The sequence below is a fragment of the Vombatus ursinus genome, unplaced genomic scaffold, assembly GCF_900497805.2.
Source record: "Vombatus ursinus unplaced genomic scaffold, bare-nosed wombat genome assembly UNPS02014816.1, whole genome shotgun sequence".
In the NCBI taxonomy this organism is placed as follows: domain Eukaryota; kingdom Metazoa; phylum Chordata; class Mammalia; order Diprotodontia; family Vombatidae; genus Vombatus; species Vombatus ursinus.
The window spans coordinates 7,725,916-7,750,254 of NW_020954594.1; the positions used below are offsets into that span (position 1 = coordinate 7,725,916).

Here is a 24,339-nt window from a genome sequence, read left to right on the forward strand (position 1 = left end):
TCCAGTCATGGATTTTCCCATCAACCTCCTGAAATGATTGCTAGGATGCATGCTGACAAGCTTCCTGTTGCTCTCTGGCTCCTAAGCATCCGCAGAGCAGTGACCTTCCTCTTTCTTGGTCCTGGCCCTTCTCCCATCCTTGAGTAGTGGGATCCTGACTGATTCCACAATGAGCTCATGAGTGTCATCATAAGTGTCTCTTCTAAGGGGCCGGGCCAGGCATTGGCAACTTGATCCATAAAGCAGCAAGGAAGATGGTTTTCAGTAGTCAGATGGGTTCACTGCCACAGCCCTTCGCAAAATTGTGAAGAATCACATTTCACTTACAGAATACTTCGTATTGGACAAAGCACTTTCGCAAGTTGTATTTTGAGTAACTTTTGTACTACCTGCCTCACAGGGTTGTTGTAAATGTCATTCCCATCTTACTTTGAGAATCCTGAGGCTCAGAAAGGTTCCGTGACTTATTTAATGTCCATAGCTAGTAAATGACAGAGCTAGGACCCATATCCAGGTGTCTGCTTTCCTCTACCATATTGCACAGATGAAATCTGTCTTGAGGAATTGGAGGAGGCTTTTTCAGGGGCAAGTGGCATTTGTGCAGAGTAAATGTTAGATTTTGACAGATGAAGATGTTGAGAGCATTTCAGATATAGGGAAAGGTATGAGCAAAAATATGGAGCTAAGAAAGTAATAAGCTATATTCAGGGAATGTGAGTAATAGATCTAGTAATTGACATTTATATAGTGTTTTAAAGGTCAAAAATGCTTACGTACAGTATAGCATTTGGGCCACATAACCCTGAGATGTGGTTACCACAAGTATTATCCATATTTTACAAATGAGGAAACTAAGGTTCCCCCATCTTTAAACATATCTTTATTTGACCCTGTCATATCCTCAAGCTATCACCCTATATGCCTCCTCCTTTTCATAGCCAAACTCTGAGAAAAAGTGTCATATACCTGTTTTTTTTTATATTTAAATCTTTCCCTGGTGTTTTGTATTCCCTCTAATATTTCCAATGGTATCTCCTGGTATTCTGTATTTCCAGTGGTATTTCCTCTCTTCCCACTTACTTCTTACCCCTTTGCAAACTGCCTTCCAATCTCACCACTCTATTGAAACTGCTTTCTCCAGGATAACCAATAAATTTTCAATCACTAAATCTGCTAGCCTCTTCTCAGTCCTCATCCTCCCTGATTTCTCTGTTGCATTTGCCACTTGTACATAGCAGGCTTTTGGTAAATGTTTGTTGGATCAGGTTGGATTTCCTAGGCAGAACTAGTAGGAAGAAAGAAAAAAAGACAGTGGAAACTGAGTGGCTTCTCATATGGAAGAAGCAGGGTGGGGTACTAGAAAGAGTCAAGTACTAGACTGGGAGTCAAAAGACCTGGGTCCGCCTTTGCTAGTCATTTGATATGTGACCTTGGGAAAGTAGTTTAAATGGTGATGCTACCTCCTTCCCTAACTCTCTTAGGGTTGTGAGGATTCTATGAGATCATTACATGAGATCATCTCCTATTTTAATCACCCTAAACAGAGCTTGATTAGGAATGGAAATACCATAGAAGGACAGAAATCATTAACATTCAAGAACATTAGAGAATCACAAGATTTCAGAATTAAAAGGAGATTCAGAGGACATCTAGTCTCATTCATACTTGAACAGTTATTCCTTCTACGATATCCTTAACAACTACTCATCCATCATCTTCTTGAAGGCCTTTAGTGATGGAGAACTCTCTTTTGCTTTTGAAAAGCTTTAATTCCTAAGATGTTTTCCTTTTTGTTGAACAAATATCTGCCTTCCTGTTCTGAGTTCTGCACATCAGAACCAAGCAGAACAAGCCTAATCTTTCTTTTATATAACAGCCTTTCAAAAACTATCAGTTTTTTTTCTCTTGGTTAAATGCCCCCAAATCTATCAACCTTGTTGACCTCCTGTGGACATGTATACTTTCAATGCCCTTCCTAAATTGTGGTGCCCACAGCTGAACAGATCTGGTTTCATCAGGGTAGGGTACAGAGTACCTACCTCTTTCTGGTTATTATATTTCTGTTATTCACTGGGTGATCCCTTTGGATCAGCAGTAATGGCCTTTCCTCTCAGACTGTTTTTGGCATTTTGCTATTTTACTTTGATGTAATTATTATGTAATATCATATAATTTAGCTCTCTTTGTTAATATCTTATCCCCTACTAGGTTATAAGATCTGTGAAGGCAGAGAGACCTTGGCTTGTCTAAATTTCATCTCCTTCCCAGCACTTCACTATGTTAAGGACGTTTGTCACACAGCAAGCTCTTTTTTTTTAAGCTAGGCAATGGGGTTAAGTGACTTACCCAGGGTCACACAGCTAGTAAGTGTTATGTGTGTGAGGTCGGATTTGAACTCAGGTCCTCCTGAATCCAGGACCGGTGCTCTATCCACTATACCATCTAGCTGCCCAACACAGTAAGCTCTTAATAAATGGTGGTAGTTCTAATGAATGCAGCCTGCACATTCCATTGTTTACTCTTAGTAACATTGAAGCCTACTAAAGCTCCTAGATCTTATACACGTGAATTTTTTTTAGCTATGCTTCCCTCATATGGTGTATATGAATTTTATTTTTGAACCAAAATGTAAAATGTTTAAGTTTATGCCTATTAAATCTGATCCTGGTAGATGTAGCCCACCATGCTATCCTATTGATCTGTGTTGATGCTGATTTTGTCATTTAATATGTTAGCAGATCATTCTTGGTTTCTTGTCATTTGCTAATTTTGTAGGTAAGTCATCTATATCTTCATGTAAGTTATGGGATCGTAATAGTATTTGGGCTCTTTATCAAAGGATCTTAGAAATAATCTATTCCAATATGGGAATGTTTTACATGATAGCACATAATGCAACTTATAAAGGGAGGGAAGGGAGAAAAATTTGGAATTCAAACTCTTGTAAAAATGAATGCTAAAAATTGTCTTTATATAAAATTGGATAAAAATAAAATACTATTAAAAATAATCTAGTCCAAACAACCTAGTTTACAGATGGGAACCAGAGAGGAAAAGTGACTGCCCAATGTTATATAGCTTGTAAGCAGTAGAGCCAAGATTTAAACCGACATCCTCTGACTACACATTCATTACTCTCTCAACTATTGCATGATGCCTCTTTTCATTGGTAAAAATATTGTATAAAACAAAACCAACAATGGAGCTCTGGAACACTACACTAGAGACTTCCTTCCAAATGACCATCTATAGTTAGTCTTTGGGACCATAGTTCTGACTCTGCCTAACAGAACCATTATCTAGCCCATGTATCTCCATCTTAAACATAAGGATATCATTTGTGACCTTTAGGGGAGAGATTGTTTCATTTGTGACTTTGTAGCGCCAGTGCCTAGCATTGTACCTGACATATATTAGATACTTAATAAATGCTTGCTGATTGATTTTGTCAAATGCTTTGCTGAAACCTCTTGCACATTATGTCTGAGGGATTCCTCTGATCTGCCAGTCGAGCATGCCAGGCCAAAAAAAGAAAGTGAGTTTAGTCTGGTATAATTTGAATCCAGGCTGTTTTTTAATGATTACTGCTTCCCTTTCCAAATGCTCACAAACCATCCCTCCAATATGTTCTAGAATGTTGACAGGACTCATCAGGCTCACTTGAAGCCTCTGTGTAGCCTTTTCCTCTTTTGAAAAGTGGAGCAACATTTGGCAGTGTTCCATCCTGGGCCCCTCTCCCATTTTTTCAAGGATCACAGATAGCAACTCAGCAAATACATCTGCTAATTGATTCAGCCATTTGGGATGCAAGTTGTCTGCTCTTAAATTTGGAACTAGGTACTTTCTTACCATCTCCCAACTAATTTGAGGTTCCAACCTCCTGTTTACCATCTTTTTAGATGATAGAATTAGAATACAAAAAAAAAACCAACAAAAAAAATCTCAAAAGGCTAGAATGATGGGCCACATGTAACAAAAGTTAATAAAAATAAATATAAATCCCCACATTTGGGTTAAAAAAAATAAATGTCATTAAAATAAGAGCAGGGAGGCATGGCATGAACAACATCTAGGAGTTTTAATGAATTGCAAACTCCACGTGAGTCAATGGAGTGCTGCTGTATTCAACTGAACAAACATTTCTTTAAGCACCTTCTAGGAGTAAAGGCATTGTGCTGGGTGGTGGTGATGCAAAGAGGAAAAAAAAATAAAAGAGTGCCTGCTCTCAATGAATTTACATCATACCAGGCAATATACTACGTATACAAGTAAGTAAAGAAAAAGTGAACAAAACATGCCCTGATCTGACATCTGGAGCACTGTGTTCAGTTTTGGACTCCACATTCTAGAAAGTATATTGATAAGCTGATGAGAGTCTAGAGGAGGGCACCCCTCCCTCCGTATCATGCCATAGAGGGATCTTTATTTGAATGCTACATGACTAATTGTCATCAGTGCCCTCCATAACATCCCCCAACAGAAGCAAGTTGCATTCTCTAAGGTACCTTCCAGTTTTGAGATGCACTGATTTTGTTCTATCTTTCGCTGGCCAAAGCACATTCTCCTTAGATAAGCCAAAAAGCATTTATCCAGCCTTTGCCCTCAAGGAACTCACAGTCCAATGGGGAGACAACACGCAAACTACTATGTATAAATAAGATATAGGTACAAGACAGGCTAAATTGGGAATGATCACTAGCACTACCATTAAGGGGGATTGGGAAAGTCAGTTAGTCTATATATATATATATATGTTTATTAAGCAACTACTAAGTGCCAGGCACTGTGCTAAGCACTAGGGATCCAAAGAAATGCAAAAGACAGTCTTTGTTCTCAAGCTCCTCATCTAATGGCGAAGCAACATGCAAACAACTATGCACAGATGAAATATAATCAGGGTAAATTGGAGATAATCAGCAGAGAGAAGATTTTCCTTATTAAAGACAAGAAGCAAAATAAGAGTTTGGGGAGACAGCAGGAAGAATGCTGTTGCAGTGAAGAAGCCTGTCCTTGGGCAGGAGTTCAGAGCCTTGGCTTGGGTTGGCTCCTCATAGGCTTGGTATCTGGATATCAGACTGCCCAGCTCCTTGTCCTTGGTGGCTAAATCTTGAAGACACCTAACCTCCTCATATTAAAAATGAGGAAGCTGGAATCCAGGGTGTTTAGGTGACTTGTTCAAGGTCATACAATTGGTTGGTAGCAGGCAGAACTAGACTGAATCTCCTGCACTCTTTGTATTACATCTCATTGATCAAACCAGGAAGAGTTCCCCCGAAGACCCTTAACCACATATCCCACTGTAGTTTGGCACCTCTCTTCTCCCTCATTTTGGAGGAAAGGGTTCCTGGGGATCATCCACAGCAGGAAGATGGTACTCTATGCTGACTTTTTGTAGATGGGGTAAAATGGGTGACTTAACAGCAGAGTGGGCTTTGCAGCTGAGATTTTTCATCATCACCAAGCTGATCTGTCGGGCAGCCAAGGAGAGGCGGGAGAGATTTTCTGCCCTGAACAGCAGCTGTCTTGACTTTTCCACACTCTACACATCCCCATGGTGCTGTTCCTTTGCTGGCCTCCAACTCGTCTCAATTTTAGAGTATTGCCAGGTCAACAACAGGCGCAGCAAAACAGGAAGGAGACAGAAGGTGCTGGGACAGTCAGAGACCAGAAAGGGGAACTGTCAGACTTGAATTTTTCCACTATAGCAGCTCTCCAACCCTTTCCCTTCTCCCCACTTTGACTTTCCCATTTCAGGGTCTTTCATCCTGTCTTTTGATTTGTATCTCTGACTCAGGCTTTCTCACTGCCCTTATATTTCTACCTTCCTAGCTTACTTTTTATCCCTTCCTTTAATTTCTCTGTCTTCCTCTGTATTTTGCTCTCTGTTTCTGGCTCTTTGTGGAGCTCTCCCTTTCTCAATCATTCATTCTGTCTCCCTCCATCTCTCTTCATTTGTCTTATTCTGCCCTACCTTTGTTTCTCTTGGGGACCCTCTCCTTTCAAATTCAGTTGGGGAAAATTCTCTTGCTCTCTGTGCCTCTGTCTGTCCATCTCTCTCTCTCTCTCTCTCTCTCTCTCTCTCTCTCTCTCTCTCTCTCTCTCTCTCTCTCACACACACACACACACACACACACACACACACACACACACACACGCACACACGAGCAGTGTCTCCTTCCAGCCCAGCTCCTCAGTCAGACATGTTCTTCCAAAGTTACAAAATTAACTGGAGCCTCAGATGACTCAGGTTGTTTTTCTCTAGAGGGAGAAATGTTGGCTTAGGGTGTCATTTTTTTTTTCACCAAGTCCTGCTCTGCTTGTGTCAGCTTCAGGCTAACCTTCTCTCTGCTCCTCAACACTAGAGTCACCGTGTAAAGAAGAGTCAAGTGTGATCCTGGCTAGGGAGAGGAGAACATATGGCAGCTCTCCCCCTTCCGTGGTCCCCTCCTGCTTTCCCTGGTCTCCCTGATTCTTCCTTTCTCGTCTTTCAAGGGAAGGTAATAGAGGGGTATGAAGCAAGAGGCAGCAGGTTGTGGGGAGGAGGAGGAAACTTACCAGTGACCCACAGAATGAGATCAATTGCCTGGGACTACTTCCCTGTGGTGAGGGGTAGGGTGTTGGGCAGGTGAGGTGTTTCCTGGACTAGGGAATGTAAGGTCATTTATAAGCTTGGCCAAACTAAGGTAAGGATTCCAGCTCTAATATTACAGATTGCAAGATGCCAGAGCCGAGCACAAGGCCTGTGCCCCTTTCCTGTTCACTCTTCCAAGGCCTCATAGGGTATCAGTCACAAGACAATAATTCTTTTCTCGATTTAATGTGGCTCTGCCACCCTGAATACAAATGAGACTTTATTTAGAGGATATCTTCAAGGCATCTTCATTCCTAGTCCAGGGATGCTTTACCCTTGGATTGGTGGTGGAGTGGTTCTCTTGCTACCCTCATACCCCATACATGGGGATTGTATACAGCAGTACCTGACAGGGAGCTGTCAGGGCTTAAAGGAAGTTATGGGTCTAATCTCTTGTAAACTTGATCAAAAATTCTTGCAATGAGGATTTCCAAGCGCACTTTCTCACAACTGCAGGACTAGAATTTCTGTCAGAAAGAGTCTGACATTAGAATTCATGTGTACACTTAAAGACCTACAGAGGAATTAGTATTATGTAGCTTCTCTCCTCCCTCCTCCATCTTCTACTCAGACACTATGGGCAAGATATTTCTCCCTTTTAACATTTCAACCTTCTATATTAGGTCCACCACATATCCTCTGAACCTAGTTTAAATAGTCCTTAATATCCTAAATGACTAGATCCATATGAGAAATGGGCTTGCAATGAAGTAGGAAAGATTTGAGCCAGACCTAAGAAGAAACTTCTTGTCATTGAGTCTTTGGAATACTGGAAAGGTTTAAGATTAGATTCCCCCCTCTCCATCCCCCACCTACAAAGAATTAGTTTCAGCTCCACAAGCTAGGAATGGACAAGCTGGCCTCTAGAGTAGGGGCTCTTGAACTTTTAAAAAAAATCTTAACTATTTTAGTATAATTACTTTCCTTTGTAGTCCTGTGTATTTTATTTCATGTATTCACAACATTCTAAAAAGGGGCTTAGAGTTCATAGAGTTAATCAGACTGCCAAAGGGGCCAGTGACACAAAGTTAGCAATAACTGCTGTAGAGAACCTTCAGAGCATGTAGGATTACAAAATGTCAGGGTTGGAAGGGACTGTTGAAGGCAACTAGTCTAAACAGTCCAAGAAGAGAAATATAGTTATCCCTTCCGCATTGCGATTTTCCACATCACAACTTTCCCCATTTGCAGTTTCTATATATCCTGGGTTGACATAAGAAATTAAATGGGAATTTTGGGGGAGTTTTGCAGAAGCCACAGATGACACACAAAGGCCAGCGGATGACATAGAAAAAGTTTAGAAACTCAGAAATGCATAAAATATATGTATGGTCTTGTATAATATAGCCTATGAGCAAATACTTAACTGAAATTTTACAAGGTACTGTAAACACCCCATAAAAGAAAAAGTAAAAGGGAAAAAATTCAGACTTCTTCTCTGGTACAAAGGGAGAGCCAAAAACTTTCACACAGATTTTCCAGGCCTTGGGGGAGCTGCAACCCTAACCCTAGCAATGTGGAAGGGGTAACTGTACTGTCTATAACATTCTCAGTAAGTCATTCATTATATAGGCCTCCAGGATAGCTTAAAACTCTTTGCAAACCTCAAAGCACCATACAAATGTGACTTCCGGCTATTTGTTATTGTCCTCTCCCAAGGCCACTCCTTCCACTTCGAGACAGCTCTGATTATTATCAGTAAGTACTTTTTCCTTACATGGAATTAAATCTACCCTGTAAAAGAAACCCTTCACTGCTTCCTCAGCAAAGTACTTGAGACTTAACTTAGGATGTTAGAACTAGAAGGGGCCTACTGGGGAGATAATCTGTTCATCCCTTTCATTTTACAGACTCTAGCGAGAGAATATGAATCATTTCTCAGGAGGGTAGGCAGACAGGTACCATATGAATATTTATGAGGCACAGTGGTGTTGCCCAGCTCATTTGGTAAATATTTAACCAGGAAGACTACCCCCTTCCCTCCACCTCCAGTCTGGCCCTCTTTTCCATGGGATGATTTTGGCATCTTAATTAAACCTTCATGGATGGGGAGGGGGTTGGTGGTAGAGGAGGGAGGGCTGACTGAGACAGGCAACAGGAGCTTAATAAGACTCAGGACTAATGAAGGAAGACCAGAGACAGGGGGCTGGGAGCCCACAGTTACTGTTCAGTCAGTGTGCAGACTGTGTGCATATGAGGAAGAACATGGGCATACCCCTTCCTCTGAAATGGAGGAGTGGAGTGGGAGGACGCTGGGAACTTTCTTCATGCACTCATAAGGGCTACATAATATCATTAGAAGCTGTCTTCCTCCAACGCTGTTTTCGTAACATTTTCTTCCCCTTGTTTGCAAACCCACTACAATTTCTTATCTCCTGTAGTGAGTCCCACTTCTGACCTGGGCTCCAATACTCCTCTCCCAGCTGACCCTGCCATGTGGGGCCTTCAGCCCCCATCCCTCCTGGCTGGATACTCTTAGCTTTGGGCAGCCCATTGTGCTCACAACCCCCAAGTAACCTACTCATTCTCCACCTTGAACCTAACTTTGTCAGCTAGAACACCTACTTCCTTTCAGATTCTACTCAGGATTCACTTTCTCCAGGTGGTTTTCCTAAAATAACTCCATTTGTCTCTAGGCCAATTTATGACCCCATATCCCTTTAGATCAGGAGATTTTAACTTAGGTTCCTTGAACTTATAAACATTTTTGATAAAAATGACTAATATGGAAATGTTTTACGTGATCACATGTATAACCTATATCTGATAGCTTACTGACTTAGGGAAGGGGAGGGCAGGGAGGGATAGAATTTGGAGCTTAAAACTTTTAAAAAATGTTAAAAAATTTTTTTAACATGTAATCGGGGAAAAGATAAAATATTATATCTTAAAATGTTTTTGATAATAGAATTTCAACATAATTGCTCCAGTTGCTATAATTGGACCTAACTCTTTTACATCCGATAAGTCATTCTTAGTGAAAGTCACTGACCTTCTTTGGGGCTCCTTTTCTTGTTTAGGTTTACTTCTTCTTACAGTCTAATAGAAGAATTTTAAATCCAAACACTTAATTACCCAATCTCTAAAATGAAGGAATTTTAGACCGGGGCATCTCTGAACTCCCCTTCAGCTTAATCATTCTGCAATTCTAAGCCCAAACAGTCCGAGCCCTACCTTAAACAAGTAGCACTAACACTACACCAAGAGAAAGAAGACCTTCTTTGGGATCTTGTCTCTCCCAGTGTCTCAGACAACTCTCTAAAACTATGTTACATATGAATTGCTGGTCTGTGTTGGTGGAAGGAATATCCTACACTACCAAAATGACAGGTCTAGACCCCTCTACCAAATACTATGAAAATCTAAATTCTTCTCTTCCTTTCTTTTCACTTTCTCTCTACTTTTCTTCTTTCCACGTCCCTTATTTATCTTTTCTCCCCTTTCCCTTTCTCTTTTCTTCCTTTCCCTCCTCCTTTCTTTTCCATCCCCACTCTCATTCCCTCCTCCTTTGGAATAGAAACCAGTTATAACATGACTCCTTATTACACGAACTTAGATACAGCTTGTGCCAGACTGATAACATGTAAGAGAAGGCCTAGTGAATCTAACAGTTGAATGTTAGTCTCATCCCCTGACAGAATCACAGAATCCTAAAGCCTTAGAATAGGAGAGAGGTCATCTAGCTCAGTCTGAACCTGACCAGAGATTCCCTGTTCTACATAGATTCTATGGCATTCACCCTTGTATGTATGTAAGTAGGTATGTTCTGCCTCAAAGGCAAGGTCTCTGTCTTCTCTGGCATCTGTGGTAACCCCAAGAGTGAGGTTGATGAGGGACTGAGAGCAAAAGATGAGAGCCAAGTGTACGAAATGTGGGGAAATAGGAAAGGAAGGCTATGGGAGAGGGGAGGAGAAAGAAGGGATGCTGTTTTGGCATAGTCTGGTACCTGAACACTGTAAGGGGAGGGCCAAATTATTTCCACAGCAGCAGTGAGGAGTTCTATTATAGCCTTGCTGGTGTGGGTTATAAAAAATACAACAGGTTGAGATTTCATCAAGTAGTAGCTTTTCTTTCTGTTTTTGTTGTTGTTCAGTTGTTTCAGACTCTTTGTGATCCCATTTGAGGTTTTCTTGGCAAAGATACTGGAGTGGTTTGCCATTTTTTTCTTCAGCTTATTGTAGAGATGGGGAAACTGAGGCAAATAAGGTTAAGTGACTTTCCCAGGGTCACACAGTTAGGAAATGTCTGAGGCCAGATTTGAATGCAGGTGTTCTGGACTCCCAGACTAGTGCTCTGAGCACTGTGCCAAGTTTCCTCTCCATACCCACATCACATAGGGAATAAATAAGAAGCAGAGATGGGATATGAACTCAAGTTCTCCAACTCTAAACCTAGCACTGTTCCTGCTATAATAGGCTGGAGTGACTGTCCTTACGATTCCAGGGAGCTAGGTGGCACAAAGGATAGTGTGCTGGACTTGGAGTCAAGCAGACTTGGGTGCAAATCCTGCCTCAGTCTCTTAATAGCTGTGTGACCCTGTGTAATCATGAAACCTCTCTCTACCTCAATTTCCTCATCTGCAAAATGGGGGAAATGATGGCACCTACCTCACAGGGTTGTTGTGAGGATAAAATTAAATTGTATTCCTTAAAGTGCTTTATAAATGATAGTAGTCATCATCATCACCACCACCACCACCATCATCATCATCATTATCATCAGGGCAGCTAGGTGGTGCAGTGGTTAGAGCACCAGCCCTGGATTCAGAGGACCTGAGTTCGAATCCGGCATCAGACACATAACACTTAAATACTAGCTGTGTGAGCCTGGGTAAGTCACTTAACCTCATTGCCTAACCCCCCCCCAAAATGAGGCATCATCATCATCATCACCATCATCATCATCATCATCACCATCATCATCATCATCATCACCATCATCATCATCATCACCACCATCATCATCATCATCCTCATCATCATCATCAGCATTCCAGGTCCTTGGGCAGAGAATCCAGTGGCTCAAGTCATTCCTGTACCTTTATGGTCTAGGAAATCCTTATCAGTTCCTCTTCAGGATGCAGTTGGGGAAATACCTGTTTATCTTCTGGAGGACGTTCTCCTGCTCTTACCTTGCCCTCTCTTTTTCAGAAGATCCCCTGGCTCATTTTGACCTTTTCCTCTTTACTTCTATTTTACTTAAAAGGGGAAACTGAACTCTGCAGAATTCCACTAAAGCCAGTCTGCTTTCTCTGCTTCGTTGCAGGGTGGTCTGCTCTAACACTATCCCTACTATGTGCAATACCGGGGACTCTTAGGCAGGTCAAACAAAAAAACCACCAGCCAAGTCAAAGGATTTTCCTTCACCTTTAGGCTCAGAGCAAGAACTTTCCACCAGTGAGAGCTAGCCACTCACTTACAAGCTGTCTTGGGAGGATTGCCACTTGCAGCATTCAGACAGCAGATAATGGGCTGGGATATGGTGCCACAGAGGGAAGTCTATGATTAGGTGGCAGGTTGGATTGGATGCCTCCAAGACCACGTCTAAGAGTAAGACGTTTACCTTAGAATACCTGCCCAGCACTGGAAGCCCCAGGATCTTAGTCATCAGCCAATAAGCCTTCATTACACATCTTCTATGTGTCAGGTGCTGTGATAAATGTTGGGGATTTTTTTTTGTCTATTAGACACATCTGACTCTTTGTGACCCCATTTGGGGTCTTCTTGGCAAAGATACTGCAGTGATTTGCCATTTCCTTCTCCAGCTCATTTTACAGATGAGGAAACTGAGGCAAACAGGGTTAAGTGACTTGCCCAGGGTCACACAGATAGTAAGTGTCTGAAGTTGAATTTGAACTCAGGTCCTCCTAACTCCAGAGTCAGCATACTATCCACTGTTCCACCTAGCTGCCAAATGTTAGGGATACAGAGACAAAAATAAAACAGTTCCTGTCCTTGAGGAGCTTATACTTTATCAGGGGAGAAAATATGTAAACAGATAAGTATTTGCGAAATATGAATAAAAAGGCAGTGTGGCGTCATAGATAGAGAGCTGGTCTTGGATTCAAGAAAACATGTGTCCTGACTCTGACACATGCTGGCTGTGTGACCCTGGGTAAGTCGCTGCACCTCTCAGTGTCCTGGGTGACATTTGTGTAAGACTATCCGAAGAGCATGTGTTGTTCTATTTTGGTGGAGGGAGTGTCCTCACTGGAAATTCCTGATACCAATGAAGTCAAAGGGTCTGGTCCCAAACCCTCCAAACCCCAAAACAAAGTAATTGGTGTGGGGGGTGGGGTGGGGAGGGGTGGTACCACGGCTTGGAAGATGGTCAAAAAATACTCCAGAGATGGCCCTGAACTATAGAGGTAGAAAGCACCTAAGAGATCTGCTACAACCTCCTTGTTTTATAGATAAGAAAATGAAATCCTCCCCTGAGGGAGGTCCAAGGTCACATGGGTAGTGAGCAGTAGAGCTGAGATTTGAACCCAGATATTCTGACTCCCATTTAGTATTCCTTCCTTCCTTCTGCTAAACTGTGTCCCCTTGTGAGGGTGAGTGACTTACCCAAGGTAAGACAGTGATTGATTTCCTTCTCAAAAGAGAGGATTTGAGAAGTCTACAGGGAAGATGGAGGACCAAGCTCTTTCCTCATCCCCTCCCAGGTTTCTCATGTCCCTCCTAGCACTGAGCCCCGGCCTTCATTGGCGTATTGATGTTGGAGTCTGGGTAAATCAACGTCTTTGGAAGATGTGGAAGTCCTTGGGCTGGGGAGGGGAGAGGACCGGCTTGGGGCAGTGGGTTTGCTCTGTCTCTTCTGGCATTCCTAGGACTTCAGGTGGCTTTGCCCTGAATAGATCTGAAAGGAGACACTCGCAGCCCCTTCTGTCTCCCTTGACTTCTGCCAGTCCCAGTTTCCTCATTTAAGGAGAGGAATGTGGGACAAAATGGGGGAGGGATGAGGTGTGAATGGTAGTTGTGTGTAGGGGCAAGATTCAGTTTCTTGGAAGGCAGAGGCAGACAAAGGTATTTTGTATCATCTAAGAGAAACTATGCTATGTTCCCTGCTAGCTGGGGGTGGGGACGGACAACCTGAATAGAAGCCTCTGTGTTTGGATCCTGAGTTCAGGGACACCAGGCTGGGAAGGCCCCAAGGCCTGCTGCTCTGCCTGGAGATGAACTGGGTCTAGGGTGTGGTCAGAAGCTAGTGTGCAGGGGGTGGAGTGGTGGTGGTGGTACGTGCACTTTACTGGCAGACCTCTGTGTGTGTGTGTGTTTGTGAATACAGCTATTGTGTTTGAGAATGCAGCTATTGGGTGTGTGTGTGTGTGTGCGTGCGCGCGTGTGAGTGTGTGTGTGTGAGAGTGTGTTTGTGAATACAGCTATTGTGTTTGAGAATACAGCTATTGGGGGTGTGTGTGTGTGTGTGTGTGTGTGTGTGTGTGTGTGTGTGTGTGTAGGGTGTAGGGCAGAAAGTTTTCCCAGCCCACAGAAATATCTGCCTTTAGGAAACCATATGACATTCTATCCTTTTTCGTGGCTTCCTACTCAAATGAGGAGAAAATTGACAAAATGGGCCAATTTCCCCTATTTTACATTTTCTGGTCTGGGTCAAATCTTAATGTAAAATTCAAGGTGGTAAAGAATTCACATAGGCCCAATTAAAAGCAAAATGACATGGATGTAGAACGTTGCCTACGTATTCAAATATTTTTCAGTCTTGCTTGGTTTTGCCTATTTTCTTCCCTATTTCCTTTTTTTCTTGAAAAAATATTGTTATATGAGCTAGCTCTTTGGAGGGAATGTGAAGGGATATATGAGGAAATTTAGGAATATAAAAACAATAATTAATAAAAATTAATTTTAGAAACCAGAGTAAGATGTATTTTGCTCAGTACTACTCACTGGTTTCTTACTTTTTGAATAGAATTACTAGAATACTTTTTGAATAGAAGATTTATTTGATGGAAAGGTCTTCCCATTGGATTTTTTCTTTAGGCTATGTACTTTTTCTCATTCATTGCATTCATTCAACAAGTATGGACCTAGCCTCAGACAAACTTGAGGGCTGTTAAACCTGAGGCCTGTTAAAAGGCCAAGGTCTCCCACTGCATCCAAGGCCATCTTTAGTCGTCCTAATCTATATGTTGCCACTGGACCCAGATGGCTCTGGAGGAGAGAGTGAGGCTGGTGACTTTGCACAGCCCTGCCTCACTTAAATCTGATTCACTTGCAAGTCATGACTTCACCTTCCTGATGTCATGGTCCTCTTTGAGAATGAAGGACCCCCCCCCCCCCCCCACCAAACAACAACAACAACTGCATCTTCCTAGAGGCGAGCCCTTCCTACTCACCTCTGAGTCAGAAGACCTCGTCAGTAGCTGGTGCAAAGCATTCTCCATTTTGCTGTACCTTTTGGTCTTTCCAGGATTATTGAAGATTATTCTTTGAACACCATGGTCCAAACAATCTAACCTAATTGTCATTTCCTGAATTCTGCATTCTACCTCACACCTCTGCGGTCTTTGTACCAATTACTCTCCATGCCTGGGATGTCCTGCCCACTTAGGAGTCCCCCTTAAGATGCCTGTCTTCTTCTAAAACTCAGGTCGTTTGTCTGCTCTTATAAGAAACCTTTCCTGATTTCCCTAGTTGTTAGTATAGTCTTCTTCAAATTACCTTAAGTAGAAAGATAGACATCTCTATATACATGATGCGTTCCTTTAGTAGAATGTAAGTTCCTTGAGAGCAGGAACTATTTTTCCTCTTGTCTTTGTATCACCAATGCTTAGGCCAAGGATAATTGTTTAATTAATTAATACTTATTGGATTGTAGTGATCCAATAGGGATCCAGTCAGGTCAGAGTTCTTATAAGCCCCACAGTATCAGCTCAGTAAGTACTTACTAAATTGAATGAAGGAGCGAGTCTTGGTTAATGCCTCAGGTGTCTTTCAAAATGCATTTACAAAAATCTTCTGTAGTTATTAGAGTAAAAGGCATTCCCTGGAGCAATGCTGACCCCTAGTGCCTTTCAGAGGAACTGGAGGATGTCTATTTTCTTTGGACCCACCAAGGACTTGAGACGAATTTCTAGAAGTTGGCCACCCTCCCTAGAGCGGGCTTAATCTTTTCCAGGGACCTCAGACCTTGAGACAGGAAGAGCATTTAGGTCCACAGGGCACCGCCAACCTTCCTCCGTCTAGAATACGAGGCAGTTTTCCCCAAAGCCCACTTTGTGTATTCTCCCTTCCCTCCCCTTTCCTTCTCTATCAAGTACTCTCCCCCCACCCCCTCTCCTAGTAATCATGTGTGGGGTGACCTAGGATTCCCCAGCTGAGGTCCCCTTGAAGTTCATCCAAGCCATTCTTCTACTTTTAGATAATAGGAATTTTGAATCATCCCAGAAACACGAGATGCCTCTAGTAGATTTCCATCAGACGACCTCCTTGTTTGGAAGATGTCCCAGTGTGGAGATTTTGCATCTTTGCTGGGGATTCTGCCCCTCATAGTCAGGACTTTGTCCCATAGGTTGCTCCCTTATAAGACATAGAGAATGGAGACAAGGCTGAAATCCTATTCATGCCTTAGTCCCAAGCTCAAATGTCACCTCCTTCTCAGAGATTTCACCTCCCTCCCCAGTCAGCAGTGTTCTTTCTTCCACAGATCTCACGTAGCACGCACTAATTTGTCTATGCATGTATGATGCTCTGTTTCTAAAATTAGAGTTTCTTGTATAAATGCCACCTGCCCCTTTACCCGATTGCGAGCTCACCAAGGGCAGAGATTGTGTGCGACTGCATTGGTGATGTAGTGGTGAGCATAACTGTTTTGCACATTGCAAGTTCTATGAGGGCAGGGACTGTATCTTATTTATCTTTATACTTCCCTCAGCACCCAACATTGTGCCTTATACATAACACGTGCTTAATGAATGTTGGTAACCCAAACCTTGTGGCTTCATGTGAATATAGCATTGTAAAGCATGAGAATCCTGACCAGTGAGTGTCCTCAGAGAATGCAAATCAATCAGAAAATGGTCAATCAACAAGCATCTAGGGGGCAGTGAGATGTTGCAGTGTATAGAATACTGAGTCTAGAGTTAGAAGGACCTGAATTCAAATCCTGCCTCAGATTTTTCTAGCTGTATCACCCTGGGCAAGTCACTTAACTTGTTTGCCTCAGTTTCCTCATCTGTAAAATGGAGATATCATCTACTTCCCAGGGCTGTCATGAGGTTCAAATGAGCAAAGCATTTAGCCCAGTGCCTGGCAAATAGTAAGCACCATATAAATATTAGCTATCATTATTTTATTAAGTGCCTATTACATTGTGGGTGCTCTGTTAGTCCTTGGTTACGAAAATAAATCATCTGCCTCTCCTTCCTTCACCATGCCACCCCCCCAGCCTTAGCAGGCAACTGCTCTATTCCCTCTGACTTTGGCCTAGTAGAACATAAACTGCCTCAGTTTCCCAACTAGGAGGTGTTTAGATTAGGTGATTTCTAAGGTTCCTTAAAGCTCTAGATCTCTCCTGTGATTAAGGTTGAATGGCCCAAGATTCCCCCCAATATGTTTTACCATTTGGGTCATTGACTTCCTTAATGGTCCTGGAAAACGATACTCCATCTCCTGACTCCTGGCTTTTTCACTGACTGTCTCCCATGTCTGGAATATTCTCCTTCTTTATCTCTGCCTTCAAGTCCCAGCCAAAACCCCCTCTTCTATAGGAAGCCTCTCCCAATCCTTTAATTCTAGTGTCTTCCCTCTGGCGATTATTTCTTATTGATCCTGTATGTAGCTTGTTTGTACATAGTTGTTTGCATGTCGCTTCACCCATCAGAATGCAGGGCAAGAGTGATCTTTTACCTTTTTTTGTATTCTAGTGCATGAAACATAGTAAGGTATTAACATTGTTTATTGGCTGATTGATCAACCATTCCTGCCTACTTGCTTTTGTTTATACCCTTCCCTCTTCCCCAGAACCTCTCACCTACTGTTTTCCCTTATCTCTTTCCATCTGGATCCTGCTCAGCTCAAAGCCCACTTCCTCCATGAAGTCTTCCCTGAATCCCCCAGTCCCCTCTGATCTTTCTCTCCTCTGAGCTTCCATAGCACTTATGGTCTGTATGACTTATTTAAAGCTTGGGAGGTGATACAGCACTTTAAGGGAATTGAGACCCAAGAGAGGTGAAGTGACTTGTCTGTGGTCACCCTACAGGTCAGTAGCATTTAAATCCAGGTGTCTTGACTCCAGGCCCAGATCTCTTGCCACCCCATCCTGGCTACTTTATATAATGTGTTTTTTTTTTCCATGTGTGAATGTTCTGTCTCTCCATCTGGACTGTAAATTCCTTGAAGGCAGGACCATGCCTTATTTTTCTTCCAGCTCTGCTGATGATCAACCTGGGTAGTCTTTAGTCTGAAGTCGCTTCTTTTCTTTGCTCTTTCCCCAGATACCACCATGGAGATGGTGCTGACCTTTCTATGCAGCCTGTTGGTTCCTCTGGTCCTCGCCAGTGGTAAGTGGACTCCTCCAGGACTGGGGTGGAAGAGGCAAGAACCTGCAATCCTTGTGTACCCCAGAGTTGCCTGCAGAGCTAGATGCTACCATGTGCAGCCTGGGGGTACTTCCCGCTGAGCAGGGGCTGGGAATAGAGTTCAGCTTCTATGATGAGACTCAGTGCTGGTCAACTTCAGTGGCCAGACCCCGGGTAGGATCTCTGACTCTGGGTTTTGTTTATGATAACTCGACATGCAGAGTTACAAAGAGGCAAATTTGTTGTAAGGAAACACTTCCAAAGAATCACAAAAACCCCAAATGGACCACCTTGACAGGTAGCAGGAGGTTCTCCTTTACTGCAGATCAAGTAGGGTCTGCGTGAGTTTGGCCCAGATGTTGTGGAGGAGATTCCTGGTCAGGTGTAGGCTATACTAGATTGGGGGTTCTTGGTTTTTAAATATTTGGGCAATTGTATTTCACTCTCATTGGTTTCATTATACATTTTAAACTACTATTCTGTGAAGAGGAAGAAAGGAAGAAAAAAAGGAAAGGAGAGGGAGAGAACAATGAAAGGAGGGAAGGAAGGAGAGAAGGGAAGAAGGACAAAGGAAGAGAAGAAGAAAAGGAACGAAGGAGAGAGGGATGAAGGAAGGGAGAGAGGAAAAGGAAGGGAAAGAGGGATGGAGGGAGGGAAGAAGGAAGGGAGGAAGGAAGGAAGGAAATGAGAAGCGAAGGAAGGAAGAAAGGGAAAGAAGTAAGGGATCCATGAGGAAAAAAAAAAGGTTAAGAACCCCTGGATCAGTGGGGCAGCTAGGTGACACAGTGGATAGAGCATAGCCCTGGAGTCTAGAGGACCTGAGTTCAAATCCAGCCTCAGACACATGATACTAGCTGTGTGACCCTGTTGAGGTGATTGCCTCACCAAAAAAAAAGAACCCCTGGACTAAATGATAACCCTGAAATCTCTTCCAATCCTCATGTTCTGTGATCACAGATCAGAAATACCTCTTCCTGTTTACAGCACAGGCCTGACACAAGGATCACATAAGATAATGTCTGTGAAATGCTGTGTAACCATAAGTGCTCTATAAATGAATTGTCCTCCCCCCTGCCCCTCCTCATGGCCTTGCTTGTGTTATGTTTCTAGCTGCTGATCAGAAGAAAGAGCAAGATCCTTTTCATTATGGTGAGCGCTGGCAACCCTTTGGGAGGGGTAAGGGGTGTAAGGGGGGATGAGGGAAGGTTTTTTTGGGGGGGTGACTTGCCTGAAGGGGTTTGGGAATGCCTGCCTGTGTCTCACCCTCCCTTCTCATTCATACCCGGCCTCTCCCTCTGCAGATTACCAGAGTCTGAGGATTGGAGGCTTGGTGTTTGCCGTGGTCCTGTTTTCAGTTGGGATCCTCCTTATCCTGAGTAAGTGATAAAGGGAAAGAGAGAAAAATAAGACTCCCCCTGTAATGGGTCCCCTTTTAGAACTCAAGGCTCAGCTGTTTCCTAACCGGGGTGGGTCTGTAGGGTCTGATCTAAGGGAATGGTGTTGCCCTGCAACAAAGAGGATTCTAAGGCAAAGACCCCTTCTCTGAGAACTCACTTGCCCACTGTCAGATCCCTCTAAGAGAAGCCTTGTGCTATTCTGGAAAGAGCGTTGGACTTACAGTCAAGGAGGGCTGAGGTTCCTTCCTATAACACTTACTAGCTCTGTGACCACAGGCAAATCACTTACTTCCCTGAGCCTCAATATTCTTATCTGTAAAAGAGGCATAATAATGCCAGTAGGACATACTTCACTGGGCTAGTACCATCAAGTGAAATAATGTTTGTAAAGTACTTTGCAGGCCTTAAAATTTCTTATGAGTTTCAGCTATTATTATAATAACTAGCATTTAAAGCACTTTATATGTGCTATCTTGTTTCATCCTCATAGTAACACTATGAGGCAAGTGCTATTATTTTCATCCCCATTTTATAAATGAGGAAATTGAGACTGAGAAATGCAAAGTGTCATGCCCAGGATTCAACAGCTAGTAACTATCTGGGGCAGAATTTGAACTCAGGCCTTTCTGACACCAAGTCCAGGGCTCTATCCATTGGACCACCTAGCTGCTTTTTAAAATTGTTATTGTTGTTATTATTATCCCCACCATTTGAACAGGCCTCCTCCTGTAGTTGAAAATGTCTTATATTCTTTTCTACATCTGTTGAAATCCTCCTCATCCCTCCAGGCCCAGCTCAAGTCTGACTGAGTCTTGTGAAGCCTTCCCTGATCACTGATCATGCCAGCCTGCAGGGTTTTCTCCCTCTTCTGAACTCCTCTAGTTTTAATGGTCTAGGACAGTGGTTCCCAAACTCTTGGAATATGGGGAAGCCTATTGAACATTTAAAAAGCCATGTAGCTCCATGTGAAAACAATTGTTTCTTAGCATCCGATAATTGAGAAAACACAAAATGGCAAAAAGCTGCCCTGAGCTCAGTAACTCACAAAATGAATGTGCTGCATTCATCACAGCAGCATCTAGACACATATAAAAAATAGGATGCTCTTGTATGTGATATGAGCAGCTAGATGGCACAGTGGGTAGAGTGCTAAGCCTTCTGTCATGAAGACTCATCTTCCTGAGTTCAAATATGGCCTCAGACACTTCCTACCTGTGTGACCCAGGGCAAGTCACTTAACCCTGTTTGCCTCAGTTCCTCATCTGTAAAATGAGCTGGAGAAGGAAATGACAAACCACTCCAGTATCTTTGTCAAGAAAACCCCAAAAGGGGTTACAAAGAGTCAGACACGACTGAAATGACTCAACAACAACAATACTCCTCCCTTTTCCGACTACATATCTATGTGAGACCAGATTTTCTTCATTTACCTCAACCCAAATAACAGACGGCAACAGATTGACTGGAAGAACAGACCTAAGAATCCAGATATCTTCTAGCAAGGCAGACGTTAGAGATTTGCAAAAATATGCAAAACAATGCCACTTGAATTTTTTTGTTTTGGAAAGTGTAGTTATTTTTATATGTAGTTACATAAGTATAATTATTTTCATAAAATACATCATTTATGTTAACATGTAATAGATTTATTATTATTTTACATTAATAAATAAGTACTTTAAAATGTATCAGTTTCAATGTTCAATACTATAAATATGGATAGATATAACCCAAATAAATAAAAACTATTTGGTGCCCTTAATAATTTTTAAGAGTGTAAAGGAGTCCTGAAACCAAAAAAGCTTAAGAACCAATGCTGTAGAGTAGAGGTATCAAATAGGCAGCCCTGTAACACTCTGGAGGGTGGCCTGAACTGGATTAAAATGTCATTGGGCAATATTTAACAAAATAACTAAAAATACAGTAGAACATAGGTGATGTTAATATGTGGTTTTCTAAGTCAGTAAGTGGCCATCCAAGATCCTTCTGTATGGTTTAGTGGTCCTTGTTTTTATTTGAGTTTGAGATTGCTGGAGTGGAAAGACAACCACAAAAAACTGGGTTCAAGTTCTGCCTTTGATACCTACTGGCTGTGTTACCTTGGGCAAAGTAATTAACCTCTTAGTGCTCTTGGCAATTCTAATATTATAAATTTTGGAGAAAGCATTTCCTCATCTGGGAATTTCTATACTAATGAAATCAGAAGTCCAGTCCCTAACTGGGGATTGTTTTGTTTTGGATTAAACCTGTGAATTCACTGGGATAAGGCATGCCCAGTGAGGATACCCATCGTCAATGCAAATCAGCACCTTTCCTGTGACTATAACTCTTTGAGGAGTTGGCTGGGCCCCTGGCGTAGGCCACAGAGTATAGACAAAGGCAAAACCTGAAGCCAGGTCTTCCTGAATCAGAAGCCAGTTATTTGTGGATTCAGAGGCTCCTTGCTATTACTCCTTGGCTTCCAGGTTGCCTTACCTTATACTCTTAGTTAGCTTTTCATGTCCTAATATGTGTAAGATGCATTGTAAACCCTAAGACTTTAGTCTCATATAAATGTTAGTTATCACCATCACCATCGTCAATCTTGTCTTCTCAACTGGAGTCTCAGTATTTGGTGTCTAGCATATTGTAGATATTAAATACATATTTATTGGTTACTTGATTGAGTTAGATCATAGGATTTGGAATATGAAGTAACCCTAGAAATTCCCTAACCAAGACATTTAATTTTACAGATATAGAAAAGAAATTAAGTGACCAAGTGTGGGTAGCAGAATGAACACTGGATGTAGCATCAGAAGGTCAAGGTTCAAATCTCAGCACTCCCCTAGCTACCTGTGTGGCCTCAGACAATTCACTTCACCTCTCCTGGCCTCACTTGCCTATTTGTAAAATAAAAGAGTTTGAAATGGATGGCTTCTTCTGGCCCTTCCAGCTCTAAATCTATGATTCTGTGAATTAAAAGTGACTTGCCCAGAGTCATACAGAAGGTGACTAACCAGGAGTTAACGTGAAATCCAGTGTTTTTATCAGTACACTTTGCTGCCTCTACATTTAAATGGCCTAGCACTTAAGTGGGATAGGATGGAACAAGGGTTGAGAAACACCAGGTGAACTAAAACAAGAAGACATGTGCCATTCTTCACATCTGTGTATAGATGGCATGTACTTGTTTTTATTTTTCTAACAGTGGCAGTGGTTTGTACTAAGCCTTACAGAATTTCTCTTGCTTTATTCCCCATAATGAACAGTGGCGCATATATATATATATGTATGTATATATATAAATGTATGTTATGTATGTGTATATATGTATGTGTATATATACACACACGTGTGTATGTATACACAGATATACATTTTTATGTATACACATGCATGCATGTATATACATACATGTGTATATATATGTGTGTGTTTATATATATATATATATAGGCTTATAAGAGAATGGAACCCATTTGTGCCCTTAGCCTCAAAAATATTATTCTTAAGCCAATGAGGAAGGCAGTATGTTGTAATGGAAAGAATATTGAACCAGGAAGTTTGGCGTGGGTTCTAGACCCAACTCTGATATGTGCCCTGGTACAAGTCACTTCTCTCTGGGCACTAGTTTCCTTGAATGTAAGATGGAGTTAGACTAGGGGAACTCTAAAGCCCCTCCGAATTCTAACATTATATAGTTTTATGAACTAAAGCCAAAACAACAGAATCACAGAGTCTCAGAGTTGGAAGGGACTCCAGAAGTCATTGAATCCAACTCATACCTGAACAGGAATCACCTTTTTGATATAGCTAGTGGTCATTCAAACTCAGTTGGAAGACTTTCTGTAAAAGGGAAACTCACTGCCTTCCTAGGCAATGCATTCCACTTTTAGTCAACTTCAAATATTAGCAGAATTGTTTTTTTTTTAAGCAATTGAAATCTGTAACTTCTATCCATTACTTCAGGTTCTGCCTCCTGGGGCCAAGCATAATAAGTCTAATACAGGGGTGGGGAACCTGTGACCTTGAGGCCACATGTAGCCTTGTAGGTCCTTGGGTGCCGTCTTTTGACTGAGTCCAAGTTTTACAGAACAAATCCTTTCATTAAGGGGATTTGTTCTGTGAAGTTTGGATTCAGTCAAAGGGCCACATTCAAGGACCTAGGCCACATGTGGCCTCAAGGTCACAGGTTCCCCACCCTTGGTCTAATCTCTCTTTGATACTACAGTCTTTTAAATACTTGAAGAGAGCTATGTCTCCCTTAATTCTTCTCAAAGCTAAAAATCTCTAGTTCCTTCCATTTGTTCTCATGTTACATGGCTTTAGTTCCCTCACTGTCCTGGTTGCCCCTTCTATGGATGCACTCTTTTCTTAAATGTTATAACCACAACCATGCACAATAATACAGTTGTGGCCTCATGGGACAGGGTACGTTGGGAGTCTCATCTACCACAATCTGAAACTTGGATGATTTTGGATTTTTTGTCTATTTCCTCTTAGGTCGGAGATGCAAATGCAGCTTCAATCAGAAGCCCAGGTAATGCATGCACTGGGATGGTGAAACCTGAAATGATTGGGAAGAAGCCTGGTATATTTGGATTGATCCCAAAGCTGTCAAGTCCTTCTACCCTTCTAAGTCAGACCCAGGCAGGGGAGTGGGCGGAAGTGCTTAGTGAAGATGGGGAGAGCAAAGAACTTCAGCCTATGAAAAGTAACAAGATCTGCTACCGTCTTGAAGCTAGAGGATACAGGACAATGCAACTTACAGACAGGAGAGTGGAATAGTTTTA

General features: G+C 42.2%; 1 protein-coding gene across 1 annotated transcript in view; it reads left to right on the forward strand.

Annotated features, from left to right (window-relative positions):
• LOC114023183 (FXYD domain-containing ion transport regulator 6) overlaps positions 1–24,339 on the forward strand; it is a 42,085-nt gene that overhangs the window by 12,332 nt on the left and 5,414 nt on the right. Inside the window, exons 2-5 of the mRNA XM_027835726.1 lie at positions 18,084–18,149; positions 19,278–19,316; positions 19,469–19,543; positions 24,050–24,086. Coding sequence (XP_027691527.1) covers positions 18,092–18,149; positions 19,278–19,316; positions 19,469–19,543; positions 24,050–24,086 — 209 coding nt within the window. The 5' untranslated portion in view covers positions 18,084–18,091. The remainder of the gene's footprint in view (positions 1–18,083; positions 18,150–19,277; positions 19,317–19,468; positions 19,544–24,049; positions 24,087–24,339) is intronic.